We start from the raw sequence: 22,112 nt of genomic DNA on the forward strand, positions 1-22,112 counted from the left end.
AGACAAAGGAACTGAGGGTTCAAAGTAGCACTCCTAAGTTAGGGACTGGCAAAACAGATTCTCAGTGACCTAAAATGCCCACCGCCACCACCAATGCCCCGCCCTCCAGCACACACACACACACAGTTTGATCAGCCCCTCTCCTTGTTCCTCTACCACTAAGAAATATGCAAATAAAGTCTGTGGCAGGCCAGCTACTTTCTTTACCCAGCACAACAGGCCAGGACATCATTCCATAGCTCCTCATGGCATGAAAACCTCAGCCCAAAGATGTTCTACAAGGTCTGAAAGAGTGTATTTCCAAATTTGAATCCATTCAAATATATGTCCACATCAGAGAAAGGTGGACATTTTAATCCAAAGCCTAGTTTATTCTCACAAACCCTCGCCAAAGTCCTCCCGACCAAGGTAGATAAAATCGATTTTACAAGCATGATGGAGTGCTTGAAAGATTAACCAATATACTGTTTTTGCTGGCAGCAGGCCAGAGGTTTAACTCGATGCAGGCAGAAGAGGTTGGAAGCTAGGAAGTGACAATAGCTCTTGACAAGCCCCTGCGTCTGGCTCGGGACCCAGCTGTGGCTGCCCACATTCACACCGCTGCCTGGAGGCACTCGTGCGTGGCCCAGTACCCAGAAGCTGGTCGATGCTACTCTCTGGGACAGACAACCCAACCCTGAAGTTAGCAGAGCACAGCCTCTCTCCTCCCCATCCAGCCCTGCTCTCTGGCTCCTGTCCAGTCCCCAGCCTCTAAGACAAAGATCACCCGGGAAGGCAGGGTCCTGCCAGCCCTACCCCTACCCCACCCCCATCCCTGGGAGCCCCAGCCTTTTTTTTTTTTCCCAAAAGAAGCTGCTGCTGGCTGGTGCTGACATAGACGCCAGGGCGTAGACCATGGGCTTCTGCTTCACTGCTGTCCTCACGGCCCTTCCGCAAGTCGTTACAAAAACAGGCATCTACTGAGCTCATGGCCAAACATGGATTTTGGCTTCCTTCTGTCTCCCACTTCCTAACATCCGAACTTGTATTTATAGGATTTGTGGCTCTTATCCTTTACCCTGAAAACTGATATCATAGAAAACAAAAGGTCTAGATTAAAATCTGAGCTCTGCCATCCACTAACTGTGGCCACAAAAGAATAACTTTATGCCTTTGAATGGCAGCTTCTCCGTTCTATGAACTGGAGTGAGTGGCATAGTTGTAAGAACCCAGTCTCCCTTCCTGGGTGAAATTCTGCATACAGACTTCAGGTTCAGTTCATCTCCATTGCTTTGGAGCAGTGTCCTGAACAGGAAAAGGTCCAGCAAAGACTGAGGGATGAGAGATGAATGAATATATAGAGGGCAGATGGATGGGTGGGTGAAGGAAGGAGTTGGGGTGGGATGGATGGATGGATGGATGGATGGATGGATAGGTGAAGGTGCAGATGGGTAGGTGGATATGTAGTTGGATGGATTGGTGGATGGATGGATGGTCAGATGAATGGGTGAATGGATGATGATGGAAGGATGGTTGGTTGGATGAACAGATGGACGGATGGATAGATGATGGATGGAGAGATGGTAGGAGCTATATTTATGTATTGATGGGTGGGTGGGAGAACAGATAAATGCCTGGACAGACGGATTGATGTTTGGTTGGGTAGACAGATGGGTGGATAGGTGGATGGATGAATGTATGGATGGATGGACAGAGAAATGGATAGATGGTTGAGTATATATACCCAATTCCATTACCTGCCCAGAAGTTTAGCAGAGAAATGGACAAAATGAAGCTCAGGTCACCTCTGGGTGACTTTTCATCAGGGAGCCAGCTCTTACAGGGTACCCTTGGCATAAACTTTGACTTTGACCCTTTCAGGGTCCATAGCCATGGTTACTTCTTGAGCTTCAAATACCTGCCTTGAGAGTGGGGGCTGCAGCCCCCCAGTCTATTTTATAACCCCCTTGAGATTTCAGCTTGGCAGGAGCCGACTGAAAGGGGTGTTTTATGGCCCAACCTCTGGCTCAGACAAGCATACCTGAGCAGCTCAGTGTAGCCAATTGTTAAACCTAGACTGTCACACCTCCTGAACATTACAGTCCAAGCCCCCAGTCTAATGACTGAGAACACAGCACCTCTCCCAGAGTTGCATTTCAGTCACTCAAGGACATTCACGCTGGGCTCACGAGAAGGAAGCAATCCCCCCGGTGGGCACCAGTACGGCTGGCAGGCCAGGGTCTGGGCTGAGGCTTGGCCACTGGGAGTGCCCACCTCACAGCCGGATTTTGTGGGTCAGAGGAAGCTACTGAGGTGCTAGCAGGCTCATCAAGCTTGCTCCTCAGAAGGTCAGGGCGTGGGGCCTTACCACGCCGCAGCCAAGTGTCCCTCCTCTCCCTTCCAGGATCCTGGTCAACATGGACAACAACATCATCCAGCATTACAGTAACCACGTGGCCTTCCTCCTGGACATGGGAGAGACGGACGGCAAGATCCAGGTCATCCTGAAGGAGCTGTGAGGCCGCACGCCTCCCAGCCCCAGGGCCAGGCTCACACCACGTACGGCCGCTCCTCACACGCCTCCCAGCCCCGGGGCCCAGGCTCACACCACGTACGGCCGCTCCTCACAGGTCAGCATTGTTACTTGAAACGCCTTTCTCAGGGGAAGAGGTCTCGCAAGCCACAAACTTGGTGATGTCAGGGCCAGGGAGGAAGCAAGGAGATCCCAGGATCTAAACACCCTGTCCAGGCTTGAACTCACCTCGGAGCTTCCTGCAAGTACCCACCCACCGGAGACCAGGAGTCTGGATCAACACAGACCCAACTATTGGCTTTCTCTTCCAACTCCCGCCTCAGAGACCCTACGGGGACCCACCACCCTCTCCGCAGGGCTATCCCCGCTGCCTTGACGGGTTCTGACCCTCATTCTGTATCCTTCCTCCAACTTCAGACTGAAGAGATCTCGCTCTTTGGCCAATTAACTTGAAAACTCTTGACTGTCAGAACAAATGCCTTTGTGAGGAAACGCTTCCTCACTGACTCCCTCGGGTACAGGACCTTAAGGCATCACCACTACCCTTGCCACTACTGTTGTACACATTTCTTATTTACAGTTTTCATTATGTGATATATATATATATATAAGTATATATTGTGTGTATATATATATGTGCAACATTTTGTATGTTCATGTTACGTTTTTATCATTTCAAAAATACGTATTTCATATTTCTTGGACTATTTTTTTAGCTGCTATTTGATTATGCGTTTTGTATATCATAGGATTTAGTAATAAAAGCCTACCTGTGCACACTTTCCTAGCTTGTACTCCTTCCTTCCGTGAGCCTCCGGCCACGAGAGGCTCAAGTGGAGGCGGCCCTTCTTCATTCTCACAGTGGCCTTGTCCCAAGGGCACTCGTGCCCCGTCCTTGAAGGCTGGGAATGAGTGTGGAGCCGTGAGCAGAGGCACGCACCCCGACCACATGTTGTCTCACCAGGTGGACTGTCCTGAGGAGGCTCCTGGAAGCTGAGAACAAAGCCGTAAAAGGTTCACAGCGGCAGTGATGAGGCCCCACAGCTAGGCCCGGGGACAGAGACCTGGGCCAGCACTGCCCCTACTCTCCAAGCTTCCACTTTCTCTGGATCCAACTCCACCTGGCCCCCAAAGCCAACCACACATCACTTCCAAACAGCAGCGACCTCACATTGGAACCTTGCAGACAGCCACGTGCGAGTGTCTAGGCTTCTGGGGCAGAGGGTGCAACTAAAACCGAGCCTTGAATCCTCCAGGGAACAGATAAAAAAGAAGGCCTTCTGGCCTCCCTCCTTGTCTTCTTTTCCACGGCCTCATCTACTCTATTTCCCTAGCGATAATGCTCACAGTGTGGTCCTCACTGCTCCCAGCTGTCCCTGAGAACCTAGGCTTCCCAGGACATGGGGAGGGACGGCATCCCTGCCTTCAGTCCCAGTAGCTCCGCTTCCTATGAATTAGTTTCTTGCCCATTGGAATAAGACTTTTCAAAAATTTTATGTGTGGGGGTGTTTTGCCTGCATGTACGTCTGCGCACGACCCCTGCCTGCGTCCTTGTCTGTTTTTAAAGTTTAAGAACCAAGATTCCAGCAGATTCCGTGGTCAGATATCACAAGCCCGACCTACACTCAGCACCCGGAGGCAGGCTATGCAAGTACCATGACAAGGACAGGGTGCCAAAGGACTCAGCAAAGCAGTTAGGTGATGCTTTGATGCACTGGGAGAGAGTTGTTACTATTTTCATTTGTTGTGATTGGGCAGGGCCTCACTGTGTGGTTTAAGATAACCTTACACTCACTATCCAGAACACTAACCACCATATCCAATCTGAGACCCTTTTAAAATTAAGGCCAGAGACCCTCGGATGAACAGTCTCAAGATTTTAAAGACAGGCTCTGCCTTAGTGACGCTTCCTTGTGCTTCAGCGTGGTTGGCGTGGTCCTGCTCGGGGCTGCATCCCCCCTCGTCAGACTTCCCTGCTTCTGGGATGCCGCACTGTGCTTCAGAGCGAAGTGAAGGTGATAGGACAATAGGACGAAGCAACTGACTGGACCACGCACGCCCCAGGCCTCCGCTTCTGTTGAGAGCTCCTTCTTAGCCTCCTGCCGAGCTTCTGCCCAGAGCGAGGACGACACCCAGACAGGGGTTGGAGGTGCTGGTAACCTGGCTGGCGTGTCGGAATCACCCGGGCAGCCTTTGCCCTGCCCTCTCCTCTAAGTCGGCATTCTGGATGAAGGTCTAGGCGAGTTCCCTAGGCGATCATAATGTGCAATCAAGGCTGAAGATCACTGTCCCAAAGAGGCACTGATGCCTTTGGCTCTCTGTGGCACATGTGCACAAGGAATCAGTGGCCTCGGAGCTCACCTGCTGCAGAGCACAGGCCACGTGCTGGCAGCTTCTGCGCCCTGTGTATCTATCTACAGCCTCCAAGCAAGACACCGGAATAAAGATGAGGGTTCTCAAGAACTAGTTTCCCAAGAACAGTGTTCTACGAGCTTCGAAAAGCTCATCCCTCCCATTAGAGAAAGTCAGGAGGGCAACTGCAAGTCTGCTATTCACTCTCCAAAAGGAAAAACTAAAGAGGAACCTCCTAGGAAGGCCCCTCCAGGGCCTTTCTGACACCTTTCACTTTTGGAGGTGGGTGGAGACAGCTCTACCTGTCTGCAGGTAAGAGCAGGGGATTTACAGCAAGAGTGTGGGGGTGAAGGGGGAAGAATGAGGGAAGGTGGTGTCCTATTACAGTTACTATTGTCATGATCAACACCATATCCATGGCAACACGGGAAGGAAGGGGTTTTTTCAGTTCACACTTCCACATTACTGTCCATCACCGGAGGAAGTCAGGACAGGAACTCAAACAGGGCAGGGACCTGGAGGCAGGAGCTGATGCAGAAGCCATGGGGGAGTGGGGCGCTGCTTACTGGCCTGCTCCATGGTTCGCTCACCTTTCTTTCACACAGAACCCAGATCTCCAGCTTACCCCCAAGAGTGGCCCCACCCACAGTGGAATAGACCCTCCCCACACCAATCACGTATTAAGAAAATGCCCTACAGGCTCTGTCTGCAGCCTGATTTTTATGGTGGTATTTTTCTCAACTCTAGGTTCCCCTTTTCTCAAATGACTCTGGCTTGTGTCAAGTTGACACAAAAGTAGCCAGCACAGGAGGAGTGAGGGGAGACAGGGATGAGGAGAGGGAGGGGGGAGAATTAACACAAAGATGGATGAATCAGTGAAAGAAGCAAGATGAAGAGTGAGTGTGGGATCAGTCCCAGCCACTGGAAGCATGGCTCTCCAGTACACAGCCTCGACAGCAGCGTCTGCCCAGCCTGCCCAGGACCAGGGGCCTCCAGCCCAACCATGCGCAAAGCCTGGGGTCAGAGGGACCTGGATGGAATCCCCAGATCCTGGGTCCCTTTGGATCCAGCCCTACTGTCAAGAACTGTGACCAAGCACAGGTGCAGCTTCAAGTTCTGAGTGTCGGCTCTTACCAGTCTTCTAGAACAGCTCACGTGGTGGTAGATGACCAAGAGCCTGCCCAAGAGTCTCGTTTAACCCAGATTAAAAGTTAGAATTCAACTATAGCCATCCAGGGAGATGTCATAGGGAAACAGATCCTCTTAAACCCCTGTGCCTTTGACAGGACACTGGCAAGCTGGGTGTGACCCAGCTGGCACCTGACCAATCCCACTCATACACCTGAAGGTATAGACTTTGAAGCCCTGATTCCAACTGAGTTCTGTCTCCAGAGGAGAGACGATGATCAGAGCAGGAGCCCAAGGCCAGAATCCCCTGGGCTTCCCAGGGTTTTCCAGGCGACCTTGTCGGTCCGAAGCCTTGACCTTCGGGAAGTTCACAAAGAGCCCAGCTTCTGAGAAGCAAGAATTCCATTTAATTGAATAAGTTTTCTCATCCCTTCCCTCCCTCTTCCTCATGCCTCGCTTCCCTCCCCCCGGAGAGGAAAGCCAATGAGGCAGCCAGTCCAGATGGGAGGTCCAGGACGCACAGTTCCCAGGGCATGTCAGGGAGGCGAGTAGCCCCCTGTGGAAGGGGGAGTGGAAGGGAAACCGGGGTGGGGGTGGAGGAGGGAAGGGGAGTCCGAGAGGATCCCATTTAGAAGAGAGGCACACATTATCAGCACCTGGGGAAGGAGAGGGCGTGTGGTCAGTTTAATTTCACCTTGGCTCTTGGTCAGCTCTCCCCCCAGCCATGGCAGGCAAGCCACGGTTAGAAACACCATCTGTCCAACATGGTTAACTGATGCGCACCCTGAATTGGAGTGTGAAGGCGATATGGCGACAGAGGCCAGGCAGGGCAGAGCCAAGGTTGGGGAAGTGAGGACATGAAGGCAAGGGACACAGAGGTCCTCCCTGCCCTGGGACTCTGGTTCCAGGCCTCTAGCTCCAGCCAGGTCCTGCCTTGCCTGCTGACGAATCCAGAGTCTGTACGTTCATGGGAGTGATGAGCGGTTCACGGCCAGTTTCCAAGTTCTTGCTGCGTAATAACAAGGCTGAGGGCAGCAGTGCCCAGGGAATATCCATGTGCCTCTGTTGTGGACACATCTGTGCCTTTCTGCCTCCCAGAGGTCAGGGGTCAGGCCTCAGCACCTTGGCTGAGTTGCTTTTACCACAGGCTGCCATGGCAGGAGGCTGGGACGCGACGTCAAAAATAGTGCTCCAAGACCCCTCAACTCTGGGGAGTGGAGTCACGGGAACCAGCTCGGAGGCAGACACGGAGGTAGCCAGAGAGCTCTGCCCATTCCTTCTCTCTGCTTGGAAAAGCGTGGTAGGGATGGAGGGCGGTCAAGTCGTCACAAGGCAGCTCCAGACGGTATGCGACCCTGGGCTGGGTGACATGGGAAAGGCACATTCTGCTGATGGGTGGCCTGGGGAGCGGGGCAGGGAGAGAGCCTGGGAGGAGCCTCTCCCTGAGCTCCTGTGCTGTCACTATGACACCGGGATCCACTTGTTGTCCTCATTGTAGAGGAACGACTGCTTCCCCGGGATCTCTGGCTTGTATGTGGCTGGAGAGAGAGAAAGAAACGACATCAGAAGAGAGAGGTGACTGCAAGGGCTGAGCCTAGCCGCAGAGCTGGGGAAAGGTGAGGGGGCCCTGATCCTGCCTGGGTTCTTCATAGCTTCTTTAACAGGATCGACTTTATAATACCACTCTCCCATACTGGCCAGATGTCCCGCCCCAAGGCTGCCCAGAGCAGGAGTGTCATCAGCGCCTGCCAAAAAGCTGAGAGTTTAAGACAAGGTGGCCACCTTGTCAGCTCTGCCAACAGCTCTGGCCATTGTCAGGGAGAGGGGAAGGGAGCTTTAGAGAGCTGCAGACAGGTGGGGAAGCATGGCGACTGCCCAGCATGGCGGAGCAGGCCTCTTGGGGATAGGAAATTGCCAGTCATGGTGGAGCGGACCCCTCAGGATGCTAACTCTCGGGAGATCTAGATGCGATGTGATGAGTGAGTTTTCCTTCGGCCCATGGAGAGGGAGGGAGGAGCTAAGGAGCTTGGAAGAGCCACGCCCTCAGACCTGCTCTGCTGTAAGAGATACCCCAACCCCAGACTCGGTCCTATCACGAATGTCCGAAGCAGCAGGCAGCTCCTGCTTCAGGCCTTACCTGTCTTGAAAAATTCCTTGGCCAGTCAAGACTAGAGGCTTAAATTTCTTTAAGAGTAAGAAGTTTTCTGAGAACTTGACAAACGCTAGGACCATTTCCTTCTAAACCAATGTCTGGGGCTGGAAGGATGGCTCAGGAAGTGCCCAGCTGCACAGCCTTGAGGCCCTGACTGCAGCTCCCTGGGGCTCATGGGAAAAGCCAGGGTGATGGTGTGCGCCTGTCACCCTAACACTGGTGGCTCCAAGCCAGGCAGATCCCGGAAGCTGTGAGCCGATGGCCTGCCGAGCCCTCCTGACCCCTGTAACCTGTTCAGCGAGCAGCCCATAAACTGGAGGTATCCGATGGCCTCGGAATGACAAAGCATTGTGGAGGACTTGGGGCCTCGGTTTTCTGACCTGGGCCGGGCAGGCTTGATTTGGATGACATCGATGGCCACCGGCTGGTGTTGGACACGAACGACGCACTGGAGATGAAGTGCTTGGGAGGTCCCTCATAGTCCACAATATCGTACTGGCCAGGACCTGGGGGGGGTGGCTTCGGGGGCAGCAGCAGAGGGTGGGCGGAGAAGTTCAGGAGCGTGGCTTTCCTTTGGAGAAGACAAAACGGGGGAAGTGTCACCACGGCAGCCTCGTGGACAGAATTGGTAAAGCCTAAAGCATAGCCAATGCCTGGGGGACCTTCGGGGGGGGGGTATCTGTGAGCGGCTCACCCTGGGCCCCATTCTAGCTCAGTTGCTTGAGAGGCCTCTAGGCCTCTGTTTCCTCATCCTCACAATGGCAGCCATACCTCACAGGCTTGCCAGGGTTAGATGAGGTGTGGCGCCTAAAACAGTCTTGGGGCAGTGAGAGGACAGACATGTTTCTGTCGCAGACTCCTGTGGCTGAGCTCACTGGGAAAAGCAGGTAGCACTGATTGTATGTGCTGACTGTAATCGATTACTATAGTCTGGCTGGAGCCCTGAGGACTGAAGCCTAGGTGAGAAGAGGCTCCGATGAGCCACTTGTGATGTCTGCATGGCCAGGGGTAGGGAGCCTCATCCTGCCTACAGGGATTTGCCGGTCCGTAACTGCCAGATCTCTACCGACACTCCAGAACTCTGAGGGTGCTCTTTCCCCTCAAGGCTGGGATGGAAAGGCACTGGACCGGGAAACCAGAACTTCTACAGGACCCTTGCTGCTGGTGTTGTGACCGTCAGACGGCCATCTTTCCTTTCGAAAAGGGGGTCTATCTTGTATAACACCTTTGCCATTAAGTCATTAAATAAAGCTAAACAGACCTATGCTGGAGGCCAAGCCTACTTAACAATTCTGGAGCACAGTTGCTAAGTTGGGGGAGTTGGGCAAGAGGACCTTTGGGGACTGTTCTCTCACCCCCCTCAACCCACAGTGTAACAGTGATAGGGTGTCCCTGGGGCCATCTGGGGAGTCAAGCCTCACAGCTGAAGTTTCTTCTGGGGTCTCTCATGAAAAGGGGACCCTGCTGACCTTGGGCCTCGACCTTAACTCCAGTGAGCTGGGACACCCAGAGAGATGCCAACGTTCTCATTTGCTGAGGGAGCTGGTGTCCAGAGAGACAGTAGCATACGTAAAGTCTGAGCCAGTGACGGGAACATGGCTCTGGAGTGCCAGTCTCTTAGCCCCAGCAATTTGGAGAGGCGCCATGACAGAGGTGTCTAGGTTTCTGAGAAACCCACAAAGAGCATGAAGTCTAGTCATGCCACTGACCGGTGCGGGGTCACAGGCCTGTGTCTGGAGCAGGGGGTGTGAAGCCTGACCTTTTAGAGGGGAGCTATGAAACAAAGAAGAAACCACAGAGGAGGTGTGTGCGGCATCTCCCGATGGGCTGGTGTTCACACTAGGGCCGCTCTGGCTTGAGGGGATTTGCCCGATGCTAGGGAGGCCGAGGTAAGCCACTCTGCTCTGCCTGGGACTTGAACCTGGCAACAGCTGGCTTGAATGTTTATATTAGAACAAAGAGAGCCATGGCGAGGAGGTGGAAGGTACCCCTCCACTCTGTACGGAGGACCTGGCTTCAGGGTGTGGTCAAGAGCTGTTCGATGATAAATAAATGCTACCTCATCCCTGTTCGGGAACAAGCCAACCCCAGATAAAGTCATTCATCTTGGTCACCCCCAAGCCCAAGAGTCCCAAGTTCTTTCCAGGGAAGACCAAGTGGTGTGCCCTTGCCCAAGCAGGGGTAGTGGCTGACATGGGTCAGGCCCATATCACACACCTGGCCATCTGAGTGGAGCAGCCCCTGCCCAAACCCTCTCGTTGCACTAGGGATGCTCTCAGCAGAATGCCAGGGTCTCCAGGCAGCACCGGCATTATCTGCAGCTCTGGTCAGGCACGCTTAGGAATCTAGGCACTAAGACACAGCTCTCGAGGGCTGGATAGTCCCCAGCTAGCGCCCGACTGATCGGCGACAGGAAAGAGTGCCGAGGTGGCTTGGCTGTCCCTGTCCCTGCTCACTGTTTTCAGGATGTCTGACCACCGCAGACCATGCGCTAGGGGTAACCGTGATGTTCTTGGCTCCTGTGCCCAACTGGAAGACTGTTAGAAAGGGAAGCTTAGGTCCCAACTGAGAATAAAGGCCTGGAATCCCAGCGCTCGGGGAGCTGAAGCAGGTTTGTCAGCCTGGCTACACTGTGAAGCCCTCTGACGGAGACAGGAGGGCAGCACCGTGGAAGAGGCCAGCAGGAAACCAGGGAGGGAGGGCAGGGGAGGGCACTTCAGGAGGATGCGGTGGAGGGAGTGGCCAGCCCCAGCCCTTCTGGGGTGTCTGGGCTCCATCACCTTCTTTGCCCCTCCCCCACTTTTCTCATAGGACCCCAAAGGTAAGATCATCTCCCCTAAACATTCAAATAGAAAGCACAGTGTGTGTGTGTGTCTTGTATGTGTGCATGTGTGTGTGATGTATGTGTGGATGTGTGTGTATTGTGTGTGCGTGAGTATATGTGTGTGTGTGTGTGCATGACTGTGTGTGTGTGTGTGTGTGTGTGTGTGTGTGTGCCCCCCCAATGGGTGGCTGTGCAGAGTAGAGCAGAGAGTATAGAGAAGGCTGTTCCTGCAGGAAGGAAGAGCTAGCATGGGCAAAGGCATAAGGTTGGGAGCAGTGCTGTTCTGGGTCTTTCCGGGAGAGATCGTGTGAAGCCATAATCAGAGCTCACTCTTAGCTTTATATTAGGTCTGGGGGGGGGAGGCGCTGGGGGAAGAGAATTATTGAGATAGGAGAAACCAACCTAGAAAGGATGGAGGGGTGGAGAGCTGAAGGCAGGTACTATCCTCTTTTCCTGTGTCCCAAACCCCGGGGGAGGGGCAGGGACCAAAGAAAGTGATGGGGTCCAGAAACCAGATGCCCCCCACACATACACATACACAAACCACCCACAGCTGGTTCCTGGTGGTGCAGTGGTCACACCCAGGATGGCCAGCAATGCAGTGTGACCGGCCTTTGATGGGGTTTGTGGCTTAGTAAACAAAACATCTATCAGACTCCCAGGGCCACAGCGGGACAAAGCACGCTCCGGGTTCCTAGGGTGCCCCTTTGGCGCAGAGATAATGGATGTCTTCAAGGTCTCTGGGCAGGTCACTTGTAGAAGGCACCTAGGACCCCAGGGACACTCCCAGACACAGGTTCTCTGCCTCGGGGATTCCTAGGTTTGGGAGGGATAAAGGGGCAATTTCTCACAGTTGTTCTCCACATTAAAGGGCTACCGACTGCCTCCGGGGTAGAATGAAACATCTGTTCTGCAGGGTAGGGGCAGTGACAGATAGCGGCCTGGGAAGAGGCGACCCCGAGGTGAGGGACAATCCCCACCACCACCCTGGGAACCTTAGGTGGGCATAATTGGTCTAGCATAATTGCTGAACTGGAGACTTGCCAAAGGGCTTGCTTCTCAAGCTACCCTTGACGGGACAGCCTGCTATGTAAATCTGGGGGCTTAGAGACTCCAGGAAGTGGTCAGAGAGAGGGTGTTTCCCGCCTGGCAGCAGGTGGCACTGACAGGACCCCATTCTGACCTCGGAGTTTTCATCTTGCCTTGCCCTGCTTCCCTAAGTCACGTCCAGTGAACTCCTGGCTGACATTCGCTTCACGTGTTTTGTTTTGTTTTGTTTTGTTTTGTTTTGTTTTGTTTTGTGAGACAGGGTTTCTCTGTGTAGCCCTGGCTGTCCTGGAACTCACTCTGTAGATCAGGCTGGCCCCAAACTCAGAGATCTACCTGCCTCTGCCTCCTGAGTGCTGGGATTAAAGGCGTGTGCCACCACCACCCAGCTCTTGCTTCTTAGGTCAAGACAACCCGCATGCCAGCAAATCCTCCTAGGCAGCCGGGCAGCAGAAGGCCGAGGACACCCACATTGTTTTCCTCAGCTGTCTCGGGAGGCAGGAGTACCAGCCTCCTGGTGTGGCACTGCCCTGCAGCTTCCACTCTGGAAAGCTCAGAGATAGGTGCTCCTTGTTGAAGCTTCCACAGCTGGGCTGTGGGTTTGAACCACCATGACAAACAGCAGCTGTGTCCTATTTCAGTCGGCTACAGCATAATCCCGGCTGTAGCGATGAGTAAGAGCTCAGACGTCTGAGGCGACAGACGTTCTCCCGGTTGGAACATTAGGCAATGCTTCAAAACATCACATGGTCTCCATCAATGTGCTTTCATGTGTCGGCTGGGAAAAGGTTAAGAACTGTTTCCAAGTTCTGCTCCATTCAGCCTTGCGGAAGCCACAGCGGAGAAGATCCTGGTCTCTGCTCGGCAATGAGGCAGGGTGGGAAGCCCCAAAGGGGACAGTCCTCTGCCCATGTGCCTGCCCCTTACCGCAGCGTTTCCGTGGCAGACCATGGAAAAGTTCGTATGCAGAGGGAACTCAAGCCAGCCTGAAGGTGGGGGGTCTCTGATTTTTAGAGGGGGGCTAGCCATTCTGGTGCCCTGGTCCCCTGGGAAGGGCCCTGCAGAATCCCACAACGGGGACACAGAGGGGATTTACCTGGAAGTGAGCCTGATTCACCTCTCCAGCACCTACTTGACCCGACAGATCCCTGTCTTCCTGCCCTGTGGCCCAGGCTGACGGCCAGACGGTGCCAATGTTTCCAGCTCCCCAGCCAGTTGCCTGGGTGTCTAGGCCACTGCAGCTGGGTCCCTGATACCTGCCTTGCCTCTGTGGAGGGGCTCAGGTGCCCACACACTCAGCCCTGACACGGATGGCCACCCTTCCAATGGCTGGACCTGCAAGAGGGGCTCCAACAGGGTGCGGGCTCAGAGGGTGACAGGATCAACCTTATGATTAGCAGGTTCTAGAAGTTCTCCAGCCATTTAAGGAATCCTTAGGCCCTGGATACCTTTGCGTCTCTTAGATGAAAGTAACATCAGAAATGAGGTGTAGAGAGGCTGGAGAGAGGGAGGGCTCAGGGGCAAAGGGCACTTGTTCTCGTAGAGGACCGGGGTTAGGTTCCCAGCACCCACCAGGCAGCTAAAAACAATCTACAGCTAGAGCTCCAGAGGACCCACCACCTTCTTCTGGCCTCCATTGGTACTGCAGACATATGGTGCACAGACACACACGCAGACAAGACACCTACACACATAAAAGGAAAATAAAAAACTTCAAAGGGTATGTGCTTTAAATGGTGACACAGTGTCTCTTTCACCTCCTATCCCCCACTTTGTGTGGCCCAGAATGGACTTGAATTCTCAATCCTCCTGCCTCGGCCTCCAAAGTACTAGGATTACAAGTGTGCGTCAACCTGCCCTTCTCGGTTTCTTCCCAACTTTGTATTAATATTAAGTCACCACTTGCACATACTGTTTACCTGACAATTGTTTAATTCTGAGCACAGCCCTGTGAGGCATGACTTGAACGCATTCAGCTCACAGTGTAACACGTACTGCCAAAGGCCGCACATGCAGCCTGCACACAGCAGGGCCGAAGGGCAAACCCAACAGCTCTCTGCCGGTGCGCCCGCTTTTGCATCTCCCCCAAGCGCAGAGGAGACTCCTTGTTATGAAAGCAGAACCACTGTAGCCCCGGGAGAAGCTTTGTGGGGAACGCGGAGAGCCTGATGTCCTGAACTGGAGTCTCTACGGCAGGATGTGAGCGGCGTGGACTCAGGGAAATCCCTTATGTTCACTGAAGCTCCTTCCTCTAGGAAGCAAGGACACTTGACTCGGCCATTCTTAACACAGACGCTACGCAGTTAAAATCAAATACTCTCCGGCGGCTTACTGAGCGCCGTGACATGGCAGCAGGGAGCCCCGGACTGGGTCCTGGTGAGGGGTGCCCATTCTCACCCTGCCCCCTCCAGGGTCCCCCGGAGCTAGTGCAGCAGAAAAATGCAGGACTCACGGGACACTAGGCTTCTTCAGAATCTTGATGCACTCATTGGGGTTGTAGTAACCCGGCCCTGGGCCCGTTGATGTCGGTTTTAATCCACGGCCGGTTGTTGACTTGAAGCAGGACACTAAGATCTTCGGCGATTGCTTCACCAGGGCCTCATTCACATCGTATTGCCCTGGACAGAGGGAAACATTACCACAGGATGAGACGCCCTCCCCAGCTCGGTGAAAGGCAGCACCTGCCACCAGCTGTCACAGGCACCTTACAGCTGGCCCCTTGACAATGTCACTTCCCTGGGTCAGAGGGGAAGGCTGCCTGCATGGGCTGACGGTCAGACCTGCCAGTTGGAGAATGCACGTCAACCTGTGGGCCTCACAGCAGCCTGGCTGGGTGGGTCTCACTCTTTCAACCTATCCCCAGGGCCCTGTAGCCCAGAGGTAGAAATTAACTAGCCAGAGGATATCCATCCAACCAGGCACCTAAGGAACTCCCCAACACCGGTACAGCCTAAACTGACAGCCTCCCCCTCAAAATAGGAAGCACACTTGGGCTTCTGGGGACAGAGTGGTTCCAATAGCTGAATGTTTGTTTTTTTAAGATTTATTTATGTGTATGAGTGCTCTAGAGATGGTTGTGAGCCACCATGTGGTTGCTGGAATTGAACTCAGGACCTCTGGAAGAGCAGACAGTGCTCTTAACCGCGGAGCCATCTCTCCAGGCCACTGAATGTTATCTTAATGGTTTGTAAATGTCAAACCATTAAGTAATGGGTGTGTGTATGTGATTGTCTGTGTATCCTATGTGTCTGTGTGCATGTTATACATACATCTATGTGCAGGCATGTATGCCTGTGTGCACGTAAGTTCCAGCGATGCCCTGCCCTGTTTGGTCACTTTCTGCCTTATTTCCCTAAAACAGAGATCTGTCACTGGCTAGGCTGGTGGCCAGCTTACACCTTGCCTCTGCCTCTACCCTCTACAACACTGGAGTTAGGGTGCACATGCAACCACACCCAGCTTTTTACATGGGTAACAGGGATTTGAACTCATATCCTCATGCCTGAATAGCGAGTCCCCCCACCCGAGAAGCTACCTCCTCAGTCCCCAAATTACTATTATTATTTTGAGGTGTCTTTGTTTGCATCTGGACACATGAGTCCAAGTGCTCCTGGGGGGTTACATCCCCTGGAGCTGGAATTCCTAACATCTGTGATACGCCTGAAATGGGTGCTGGAAACTGAACTGGGGTCCTCTGGAAGAGCAGCAAGTGCTCTTAACCACTGAGCAGTGTCTCCAGTCAGGTTCCTGCTGTGTGGAAAAAAGTCTAGTCCCTCAGAAGCAGTGTTTCTCAGCTTGTGTGTTGTAAGCCCTTTAAGGTTGAATGAACTTTTCACAGAGGCCCCCTAAGATCATCAGAAAACACAGAGATTTACATAACGATTCATAACAGTGGCAAAATTACAGTTATTAAGTAGGAACAAAAATAATTTTATGTTTGGGGAGGGTCACCACAACAGGAGGAACTGTATTACAGGGTCTCAACAGCAGGAAAGTTAAGAGCTGCTGCTCTAAAGCCCATGACCCCTTGTCTTAAACAATAAAAGGGGCTGGAGAGATGGCTCAGAGGTTAAGAGCACTGGCTGCTCTTTAGAGGTCCTGAGTTCAGTTCCCAGCAACCACATGGTGGCTCACAACCATCTATAATGAGATCTGGTGCCCTCTTTTGGCCTGCAGGCATACATGTATAAATAATAAATATAAATTAAAAAAAAGAAACAATTAATAATCAAATCCACTCCACTTGTACACAAAGCTTCAAGGAGGATAGAATGGTCTGAGCTGGAGGGAGGGTGGGGTGCTACAGTGTCACCCCTAAATTCTCAGCAGCTCTGGGAGTGGGCACAGGTGCTTGGGAGAAGAGAGGTGTGGTTCCGGGCAAAGGCCCTCACTGACTCCTGCTCATGTTGATCCAGGCTTCACATCACTCAGAAGTCAGGGGAATTAGTCAGCAGGAGGTGAAAGCTCTGGGCAGGAGGCTGGACATGCCGTGGGCACCCTAGTGCCAATCCCGTGTGCAGGACCAGGCGGCATTACAGGGACTAAGACAGCAGGGAAAGGCAAGTTCCACAGTGACGCTCTGAGTGCCAGCGGCCACCTGTGCTTGGCCTGGCTTTAGTTTGTCCGTTTGTTTGTACTTTTAGTTATTTGTATGTATGTTCGCACCTTTGTTAATACGTGTGCACTTGTGTGTGCTGGTGTGTGTGGAGGCCAGAGTTCCAGTCCAACTGCCTTTTGCCATTTTCACTTGTTTATTTATTGTGTGTGTTGTGCATTTACAGATATGACACAGCACACACACACACACACACACACACAGGGGTCAGAGGACAACGTGAGGGAGCTGGGTCTGCACCATTTGATCCTGAGGACTGAACCCAGGTCATCAGGCTGAGAGCGAATACCTTTGCCTGCTAAGCTACCTTGCCAGCCCTCCTTATCACCATCACCATCGTCATCACCATCATCATCACCATCAGCAGCAGCACCATTATTTTTTTTTGAGACACGGTCTCTCATTGAACCTGGAGTCCCAGGTTTGGCTAGATTGGCTGGCTAGCAAGCCCCAGGGATCCTCCTGCCTCTGCCACCCCACCTGGCTTTGTCACTTGGTGGGAGAACTCAGGTCCTTAGAGCAAGCACTTTGCCGCCTGAGCCCCACCCCCTTTAGGAAACAGGTCGCATGTTATCACGGTTCTCCTGCCTCAGCCTCCCAAACATTGGGATTACAGGTGCCACATACTAATACATTGAAAGCCTATACATACTATTACTGTGACTGAATCAGGGCATGGGACTGGGGGCCATCAAGGCGGGGCAGGGGTCATGCCAGGAAAAGAAATACAGCAGAATTGGTGGGATCCGGAAAAGTGGGAACAATCTTAGTCATGGTGGCATCCTAGAGATAGTTCGAAGAACTGTAAATTCGACTTTACAGTTTCAAGACTTTACAGTGTCAAGCCTGGGTTTCTATTTTAGAGACGAGTCTCACTCTCTAGCCCTGGCAGGCCAAACACGCAAGGCAACCTTCCTGCTTCAGTCTTCTGAGAGGTTGACTTTGCTTTAAAAAGAATGTGCTTTTCTCTCGAAAAAGTGATGAAGAGCACACGGGGGAGGCCATAGGATTGTCTATGATCTCCAGGAGAAGCATCGGGAGGAAGGCTGGAGTGACCCCTTCCCCCTCCGTGGGAAGAAGAGGAACTCTCACCCTCTGAGGGGGAGTTTGCCTCCCTCCCCTCACCGCTCTGTTCTTTGTTACAGGGGACGGGACCCCAGAGAGTCTGAGAGGAAGGCTGCTGATGCCCTATCCCAAGGCTCTGTGGTGGGGCCTCTGGCTAAAGCCCAAGGGTGCCAGCTTTGTTCTGCTGTAGAAACAAACAAGGTGGGGCTTTGTGGGGATGGTGCAAGGATGGGGGGAAGTGGGGAGGGCTGTGGCTGTACTGAGCCTCCTAATTAGTGCTGGTTTTGTCACTCGGCTTCAGCCTGATCTTCTGGCTTTAATCTGGATTTGCTGAAATCTGGCGTGCCCTGCAATTTTCTCCACACCCTACGCCTCCCTGCCCCTCCTCTGGGTTCTGGGGCCCAAAGCTCCAGGCTTGGCTAGGTCAGGCTGGGGGTGGGAGGCTGTGCGGACTTTCCTGGACCCCTCTGAAATAGCTTCGGGGATGTCAGTGTGGGAGGACGGGGACATTGCCACCTTTCAGAATACAGCAGGGAGTAACACGGGCAAGCTCTGACATGTTCCTGGATCCTGATTCCAGAAGGCACCAAGGATCCGGAGGGGTCTAGCCTAGTACCCTTGGGCTCAGGTGTGCTACTTAATGTCTGGCGACATTGGACCAGTGTCTCTGAGCATCTCCTTCCGTATGTGAAGAACAGGGCTATGGGCACAGGCAGGCAAAAACTCTTCCTATGGAATAAACGCTGGAAGTACAGCCACCACCTGGCCATTTAGGAGCAGATGGTAAAGCAACCTCTGTGTCAGTGCCACCTTCTCTCTCCCTCCCTGCCAGTGGCCTGCCGAGGCCACTTCCCCACCAGGCTGCCCAGAGCAGGCGTGCCTGCTCCCAAAGGGCCAAGCCAAGAAGGCCTCTTAGGGCACATGAGCAGGCCCACGGGGTCCCATGGCCACTGTGCTCAGCACTCTCTCAGCCTCCCCTCCCCCCAAAAAAGGCCAAGCTTCTTCTGAACAGGTTCCCAGCAGGGAGATGGGTGTCCTGAGAGCCAGAGGAGCCAAAGCAGGAACCCAAAGTCAAGGACAACGCAAGCAGATGCTTACCTGGCGCTGGCCCTCCCAATGTGACCACGGGGAAGGATCCTCTCTGTGTTTTCGATAGAAACCCAGAACAGGCATTGTTCTTCTGTGCGCAGGAAGAGATGGAGGCCTGTATGATTAACAAACAAACAAAACACACACACACTGAGTGCTCAGTGCCGGCTCGCTCCCTGTTCTTGTCACCCTGCCTGGACAGGTGGCGAGTAGGAGCCCACTTTAAGCCTGTCTTTCTTAAAAGGAGAATTGACATGAGCTGAGGAGATCACTCTGGCCATGCCTCTGTCATCCCCCAAGTTCGAGTGGTCTGTGACAATCACACATGCGCATGCCTGCATACACACTTCCACACCGCCGCACCCGCACACGGGCACATGCACACACACACACTCACTCACACACACGCACAGACACAGCACAGGTGCAAGCTCACTGTGGAGAAGAAGCCAGAAGAGAGTGGCCAGGAGGCCAGGAGGGAAACCTGAAGACCACGGCTATGTGGCGCTGCTCGGGTGGTTTGGAACTGAGCCTGAGTTTTCTCTCTGTGTCAAGTGCAGCAAATGGTCCCCGCTCTGTTTCGGAGTATTGTTGGGGACAGGGGAGGCCATGGCAAGCCATGTAGAGAGTGTGGGTTTGTTTGTTTGTTTGTTTCTTCTCAGCGCTGGCACCACGAGCCAGCTGAACCCACCACACTTAAGGTGTGTTTTTTACTGAGTGTGTGATACTGTTACAATTTTTTTTTCATCTCTTTTGCTGTCATCTTGATCCTTTCCAGGACAAGTCTTCGCGTCCCCCACCTGGTCCCCGGCCACATTCTTCTCTGCACAAACAGTGCTCTCTAAACACAGCATCTGGGGTCGCTAGAGATTAGGATCGAGTCTGCAGTTATTTTCTTCTCTCTGCTTTTCTGGATGAACCAGAAGTTAAGAATTTTGGCTGATCCACGTAATATACATATGAGAGTGCCCCACGGATTCCGAACTCTAAAAATGAGTTGGGGGGGGGGGAGGTTGGCTCTCGGGGTGGAGGGGATGAGATCATTCTTCTGTTAACACGAATCACAAATATTTGACATGCCAATTTGTAGTCAGTCTCCTGTATTTGTTAGATAACAGAAGCAATAAAAATTGGGCACAAGAGTGCCAGAAATATTTGCTGAATGAGTGAAACTATTTGCTGGGGGCTGGGATGGCTTGATTCTCCCTGATACTTCTTTGTTGAAAAAAAAAAAAAAAGTGTCTTGAGAAATGCAGGTGGCCCTCTGGTTCTGTGCTCACGGAGGTGGAGGAATGTTGCTTTTCCCAGGGGCCTGATGGCAGGTTGCACGAAGAGAGCTCCCACAGGAAGGCCAGATGGGCAGGCTAATTACTGGACAGGAGAGGAGCAGGCCCAGATTGAAGATAATGACAGCCCCACAGCAAAGGACTCCAGAAGAGAAGCGGGGACCAAGGCCCGGCAAGTTGTTCATTGCACAGCATGGCTAACGGGATTATAGCCTTTGGGCTCCTGGCCTGCTGCCGCCACCATTGTTCTCCTGGTTAGGAAAAGCCTCCTGCAGACAAAACAATTCCCTGGCTTTGTTCTTTACCCAGACAGAAAACCTGTGGAGAGGGGGGAACCTGTGGAAAGGGGAGAACCTGTGGAAAGGGGGGCTTTTTTTTTTATATACCTGTGACTCCAACAGGAATATTTCCCCATTTCTCCATTAGACTAAGAAAATACTCAGCAGGTAAAAAGAGAACAAAGTGGAGCTCTGAAGCACTGTGGAGATGTAGCTAAGCAGGAAACAGCAGGACCTCCTGCAGGAGAAGAGTGTGTGTGAATGGGAAGCCCCTGAAGAAATTGCACCTGGCTCTTGGCGGCATTTGCCTTGGGGACCCACATTCCAGAACTGGCATGGGGCAGGAGAGACACTTCAGCAGTTAAGAGCACACACTGCTTTTGCTGAGGACCGGAGGTCAGTCCTCAGCACCCACACCAAGCGGCTCATTACTTACGGTAACTCTAGCTCGGAGGGACGGATGGCTCTCGCCTCCAAGGGCACCTGCTCTAAGGTACACACACACACACCTCTGCCTCTCTCTCTCTTAAAAAAAAAATAAAGTTTTCAAAGGAAGAGAAGCCAAATTATGAGGAAATTCTACTCTGTGTGATGCATTTCCATAGGGCTTAACTGTTTATTATTCAAACTATACAAGCATTACTTTCAGTCACCTTAAAACAATCATGAACAAACCCCACGCACTCTGCGGGACTGGGGAAATGGAGTCTAAGAGCCCATTTCCCATCCCCAACACTCAGCACAGAAAGTCAGGCACAGTGGCACATGTCTTGGGGGGCGGTAGAGACAGGAAGATCTCTGAGGCTCACTGGCCAGCCAGTCAGTGAGGACCTTTTCTCAAAAATGTAATAATAACAATAATGATGATGATGATGATAGTAATAATAAAAGGTAGACAGTAATAGAGGAAGACACCTGATGCCTTCACATGCACACACAGGTGTACACACATACACACACATGCACACACACACACAGACACACACAGCGCTCACTCACCATGCACGTCTTGGCTGAAAGGTCTGGACCTCGGCCATTTGCAGCCCCACAGCTATAGTGGCCCGGAGGCCATTCATTTAATGATGGATGCTTGTCGAATGTTGCTGTGTCCAGGGCCCCATGGGGCAGGGCAAGGATGTACACAGAGGACCAGAATCATCCAGGCCCACCTCAAGCTTTATCACCCTTCGGCTGCTGCCAGGGAGGACACGGAGGGGTATTCACAGGGACAGCTAGGCCTGGCTCCCAGGTGGCCTGGGGCTCTGTCTGGATTCCTCACACCTGAACAAACCATTCTTGGACACACATTTCCTCTCTGAAACCACACTGCACTCTGGAAGAGGAGTTTTAGAAACCTCCTCAGGCTATGTCCCACCTTCCCACTCCCCCTCAGGGGCGTCTCCAGGGCACAGAGAACGAAATCTAAATTCTCTCCCAGGGGCTTCAGGGATATGCTGAGATAGCCACTGTCTGCCTGTCTGGTCTCCTCTTTCAGCCTCCTGACTCAGGACACCCTCGGACCCTGTAGTCCTGGATGAACTAGCCTCTTCGCTGCCTCAGGACATTGGCATATGTTCTCCCTTCAATTCTAGACTTTCTTCAGATCCTTGGTTCTCAGCCTCAGAGGTTTCTCTGACTATTGAGTCTAAAGGGCAGAGGTATGTTCAACCCCTGAACCCTGGACACACTTTCTCAGATTCCAAATCTCTCTCTCTCTCTCTCTCTCTCTCCCCCTCTCTCCCTCCCCTCTGTGTGTGTGCATGT

General features: G+C 52.8%; 2 protein-coding genes across 10 annotated transcripts in view; one reads left to right on the forward strand and one right to left on the reverse strand.

Annotated features, from left to right (window-relative positions):
- Window positions 1–3,241, forward strand: part of Grhl3 (grainyhead like transcription factor 3) — a 30,395-nt gene extending 27,154 nt beyond the window's left edge. Inside the window, exon 16 of one of the 2 annotated variants that reach the window (XM_021631522.2) lies at window positions 2,384–3,241. In XM_021631522.2, coding sequence (XP_021487197.1) covers window positions 2,384–2,498 — 115 coding nt within the window. In that variant the 3' untranslated portion in view covers window positions 2,499–3,241. The remainder of the gene's footprint in view (window positions 1–2,383) is intronic. The other variant, XM_021631524.2, reaches the window with a different exon arrangement.
- Window positions 3,242–6,393: 3,152 nt separating this feature from the next.
- Window positions 6,394–22,112, reverse strand: part of Stpg1 (sperm tail PG-rich repeat containing 1) — a 39,983-nt gene continuing 24,264 nt past the window's right edge. For all 8 annotated transcript variants that reach the window (XM_060379307.1, XM_060379306.1, XM_060379305.1 and 5 more), the window contains 4 exons: window positions 18,794–18,899; window positions 14,468–14,633; window positions 8,525–8,715; window positions 6,394–7,530 (listed from right to left, as the gene is read on the reverse strand). In XM_060379307.1, coding sequence (XP_060235290.1) covers window positions 7,454–7,530; window positions 8,525–8,715; window positions 14,468–14,633; window positions 18,794–18,899 — 540 coding nt within the window. In that variant the 3' untranslated portion in view covers window positions 6,394–7,453. The remainder of the gene's footprint in view (window positions 7,531–8,524; window positions 8,716–14,467; window positions 14,634–18,793; window positions 18,900–22,112) is intronic.

The sequence above is a fragment of the Meriones unguiculatus genome, chromosome 3, assembly GCF_030254825.1.
Source record: "Meriones unguiculatus strain TT.TT164.6M chromosome 3, Bangor_MerUng_6.1, whole genome shotgun sequence".
Taxonomy (NCBI): Eukaryota; Metazoa; Chordata; class Mammalia; order Rodentia; family Muridae; genus Meriones; species Meriones unguiculatus.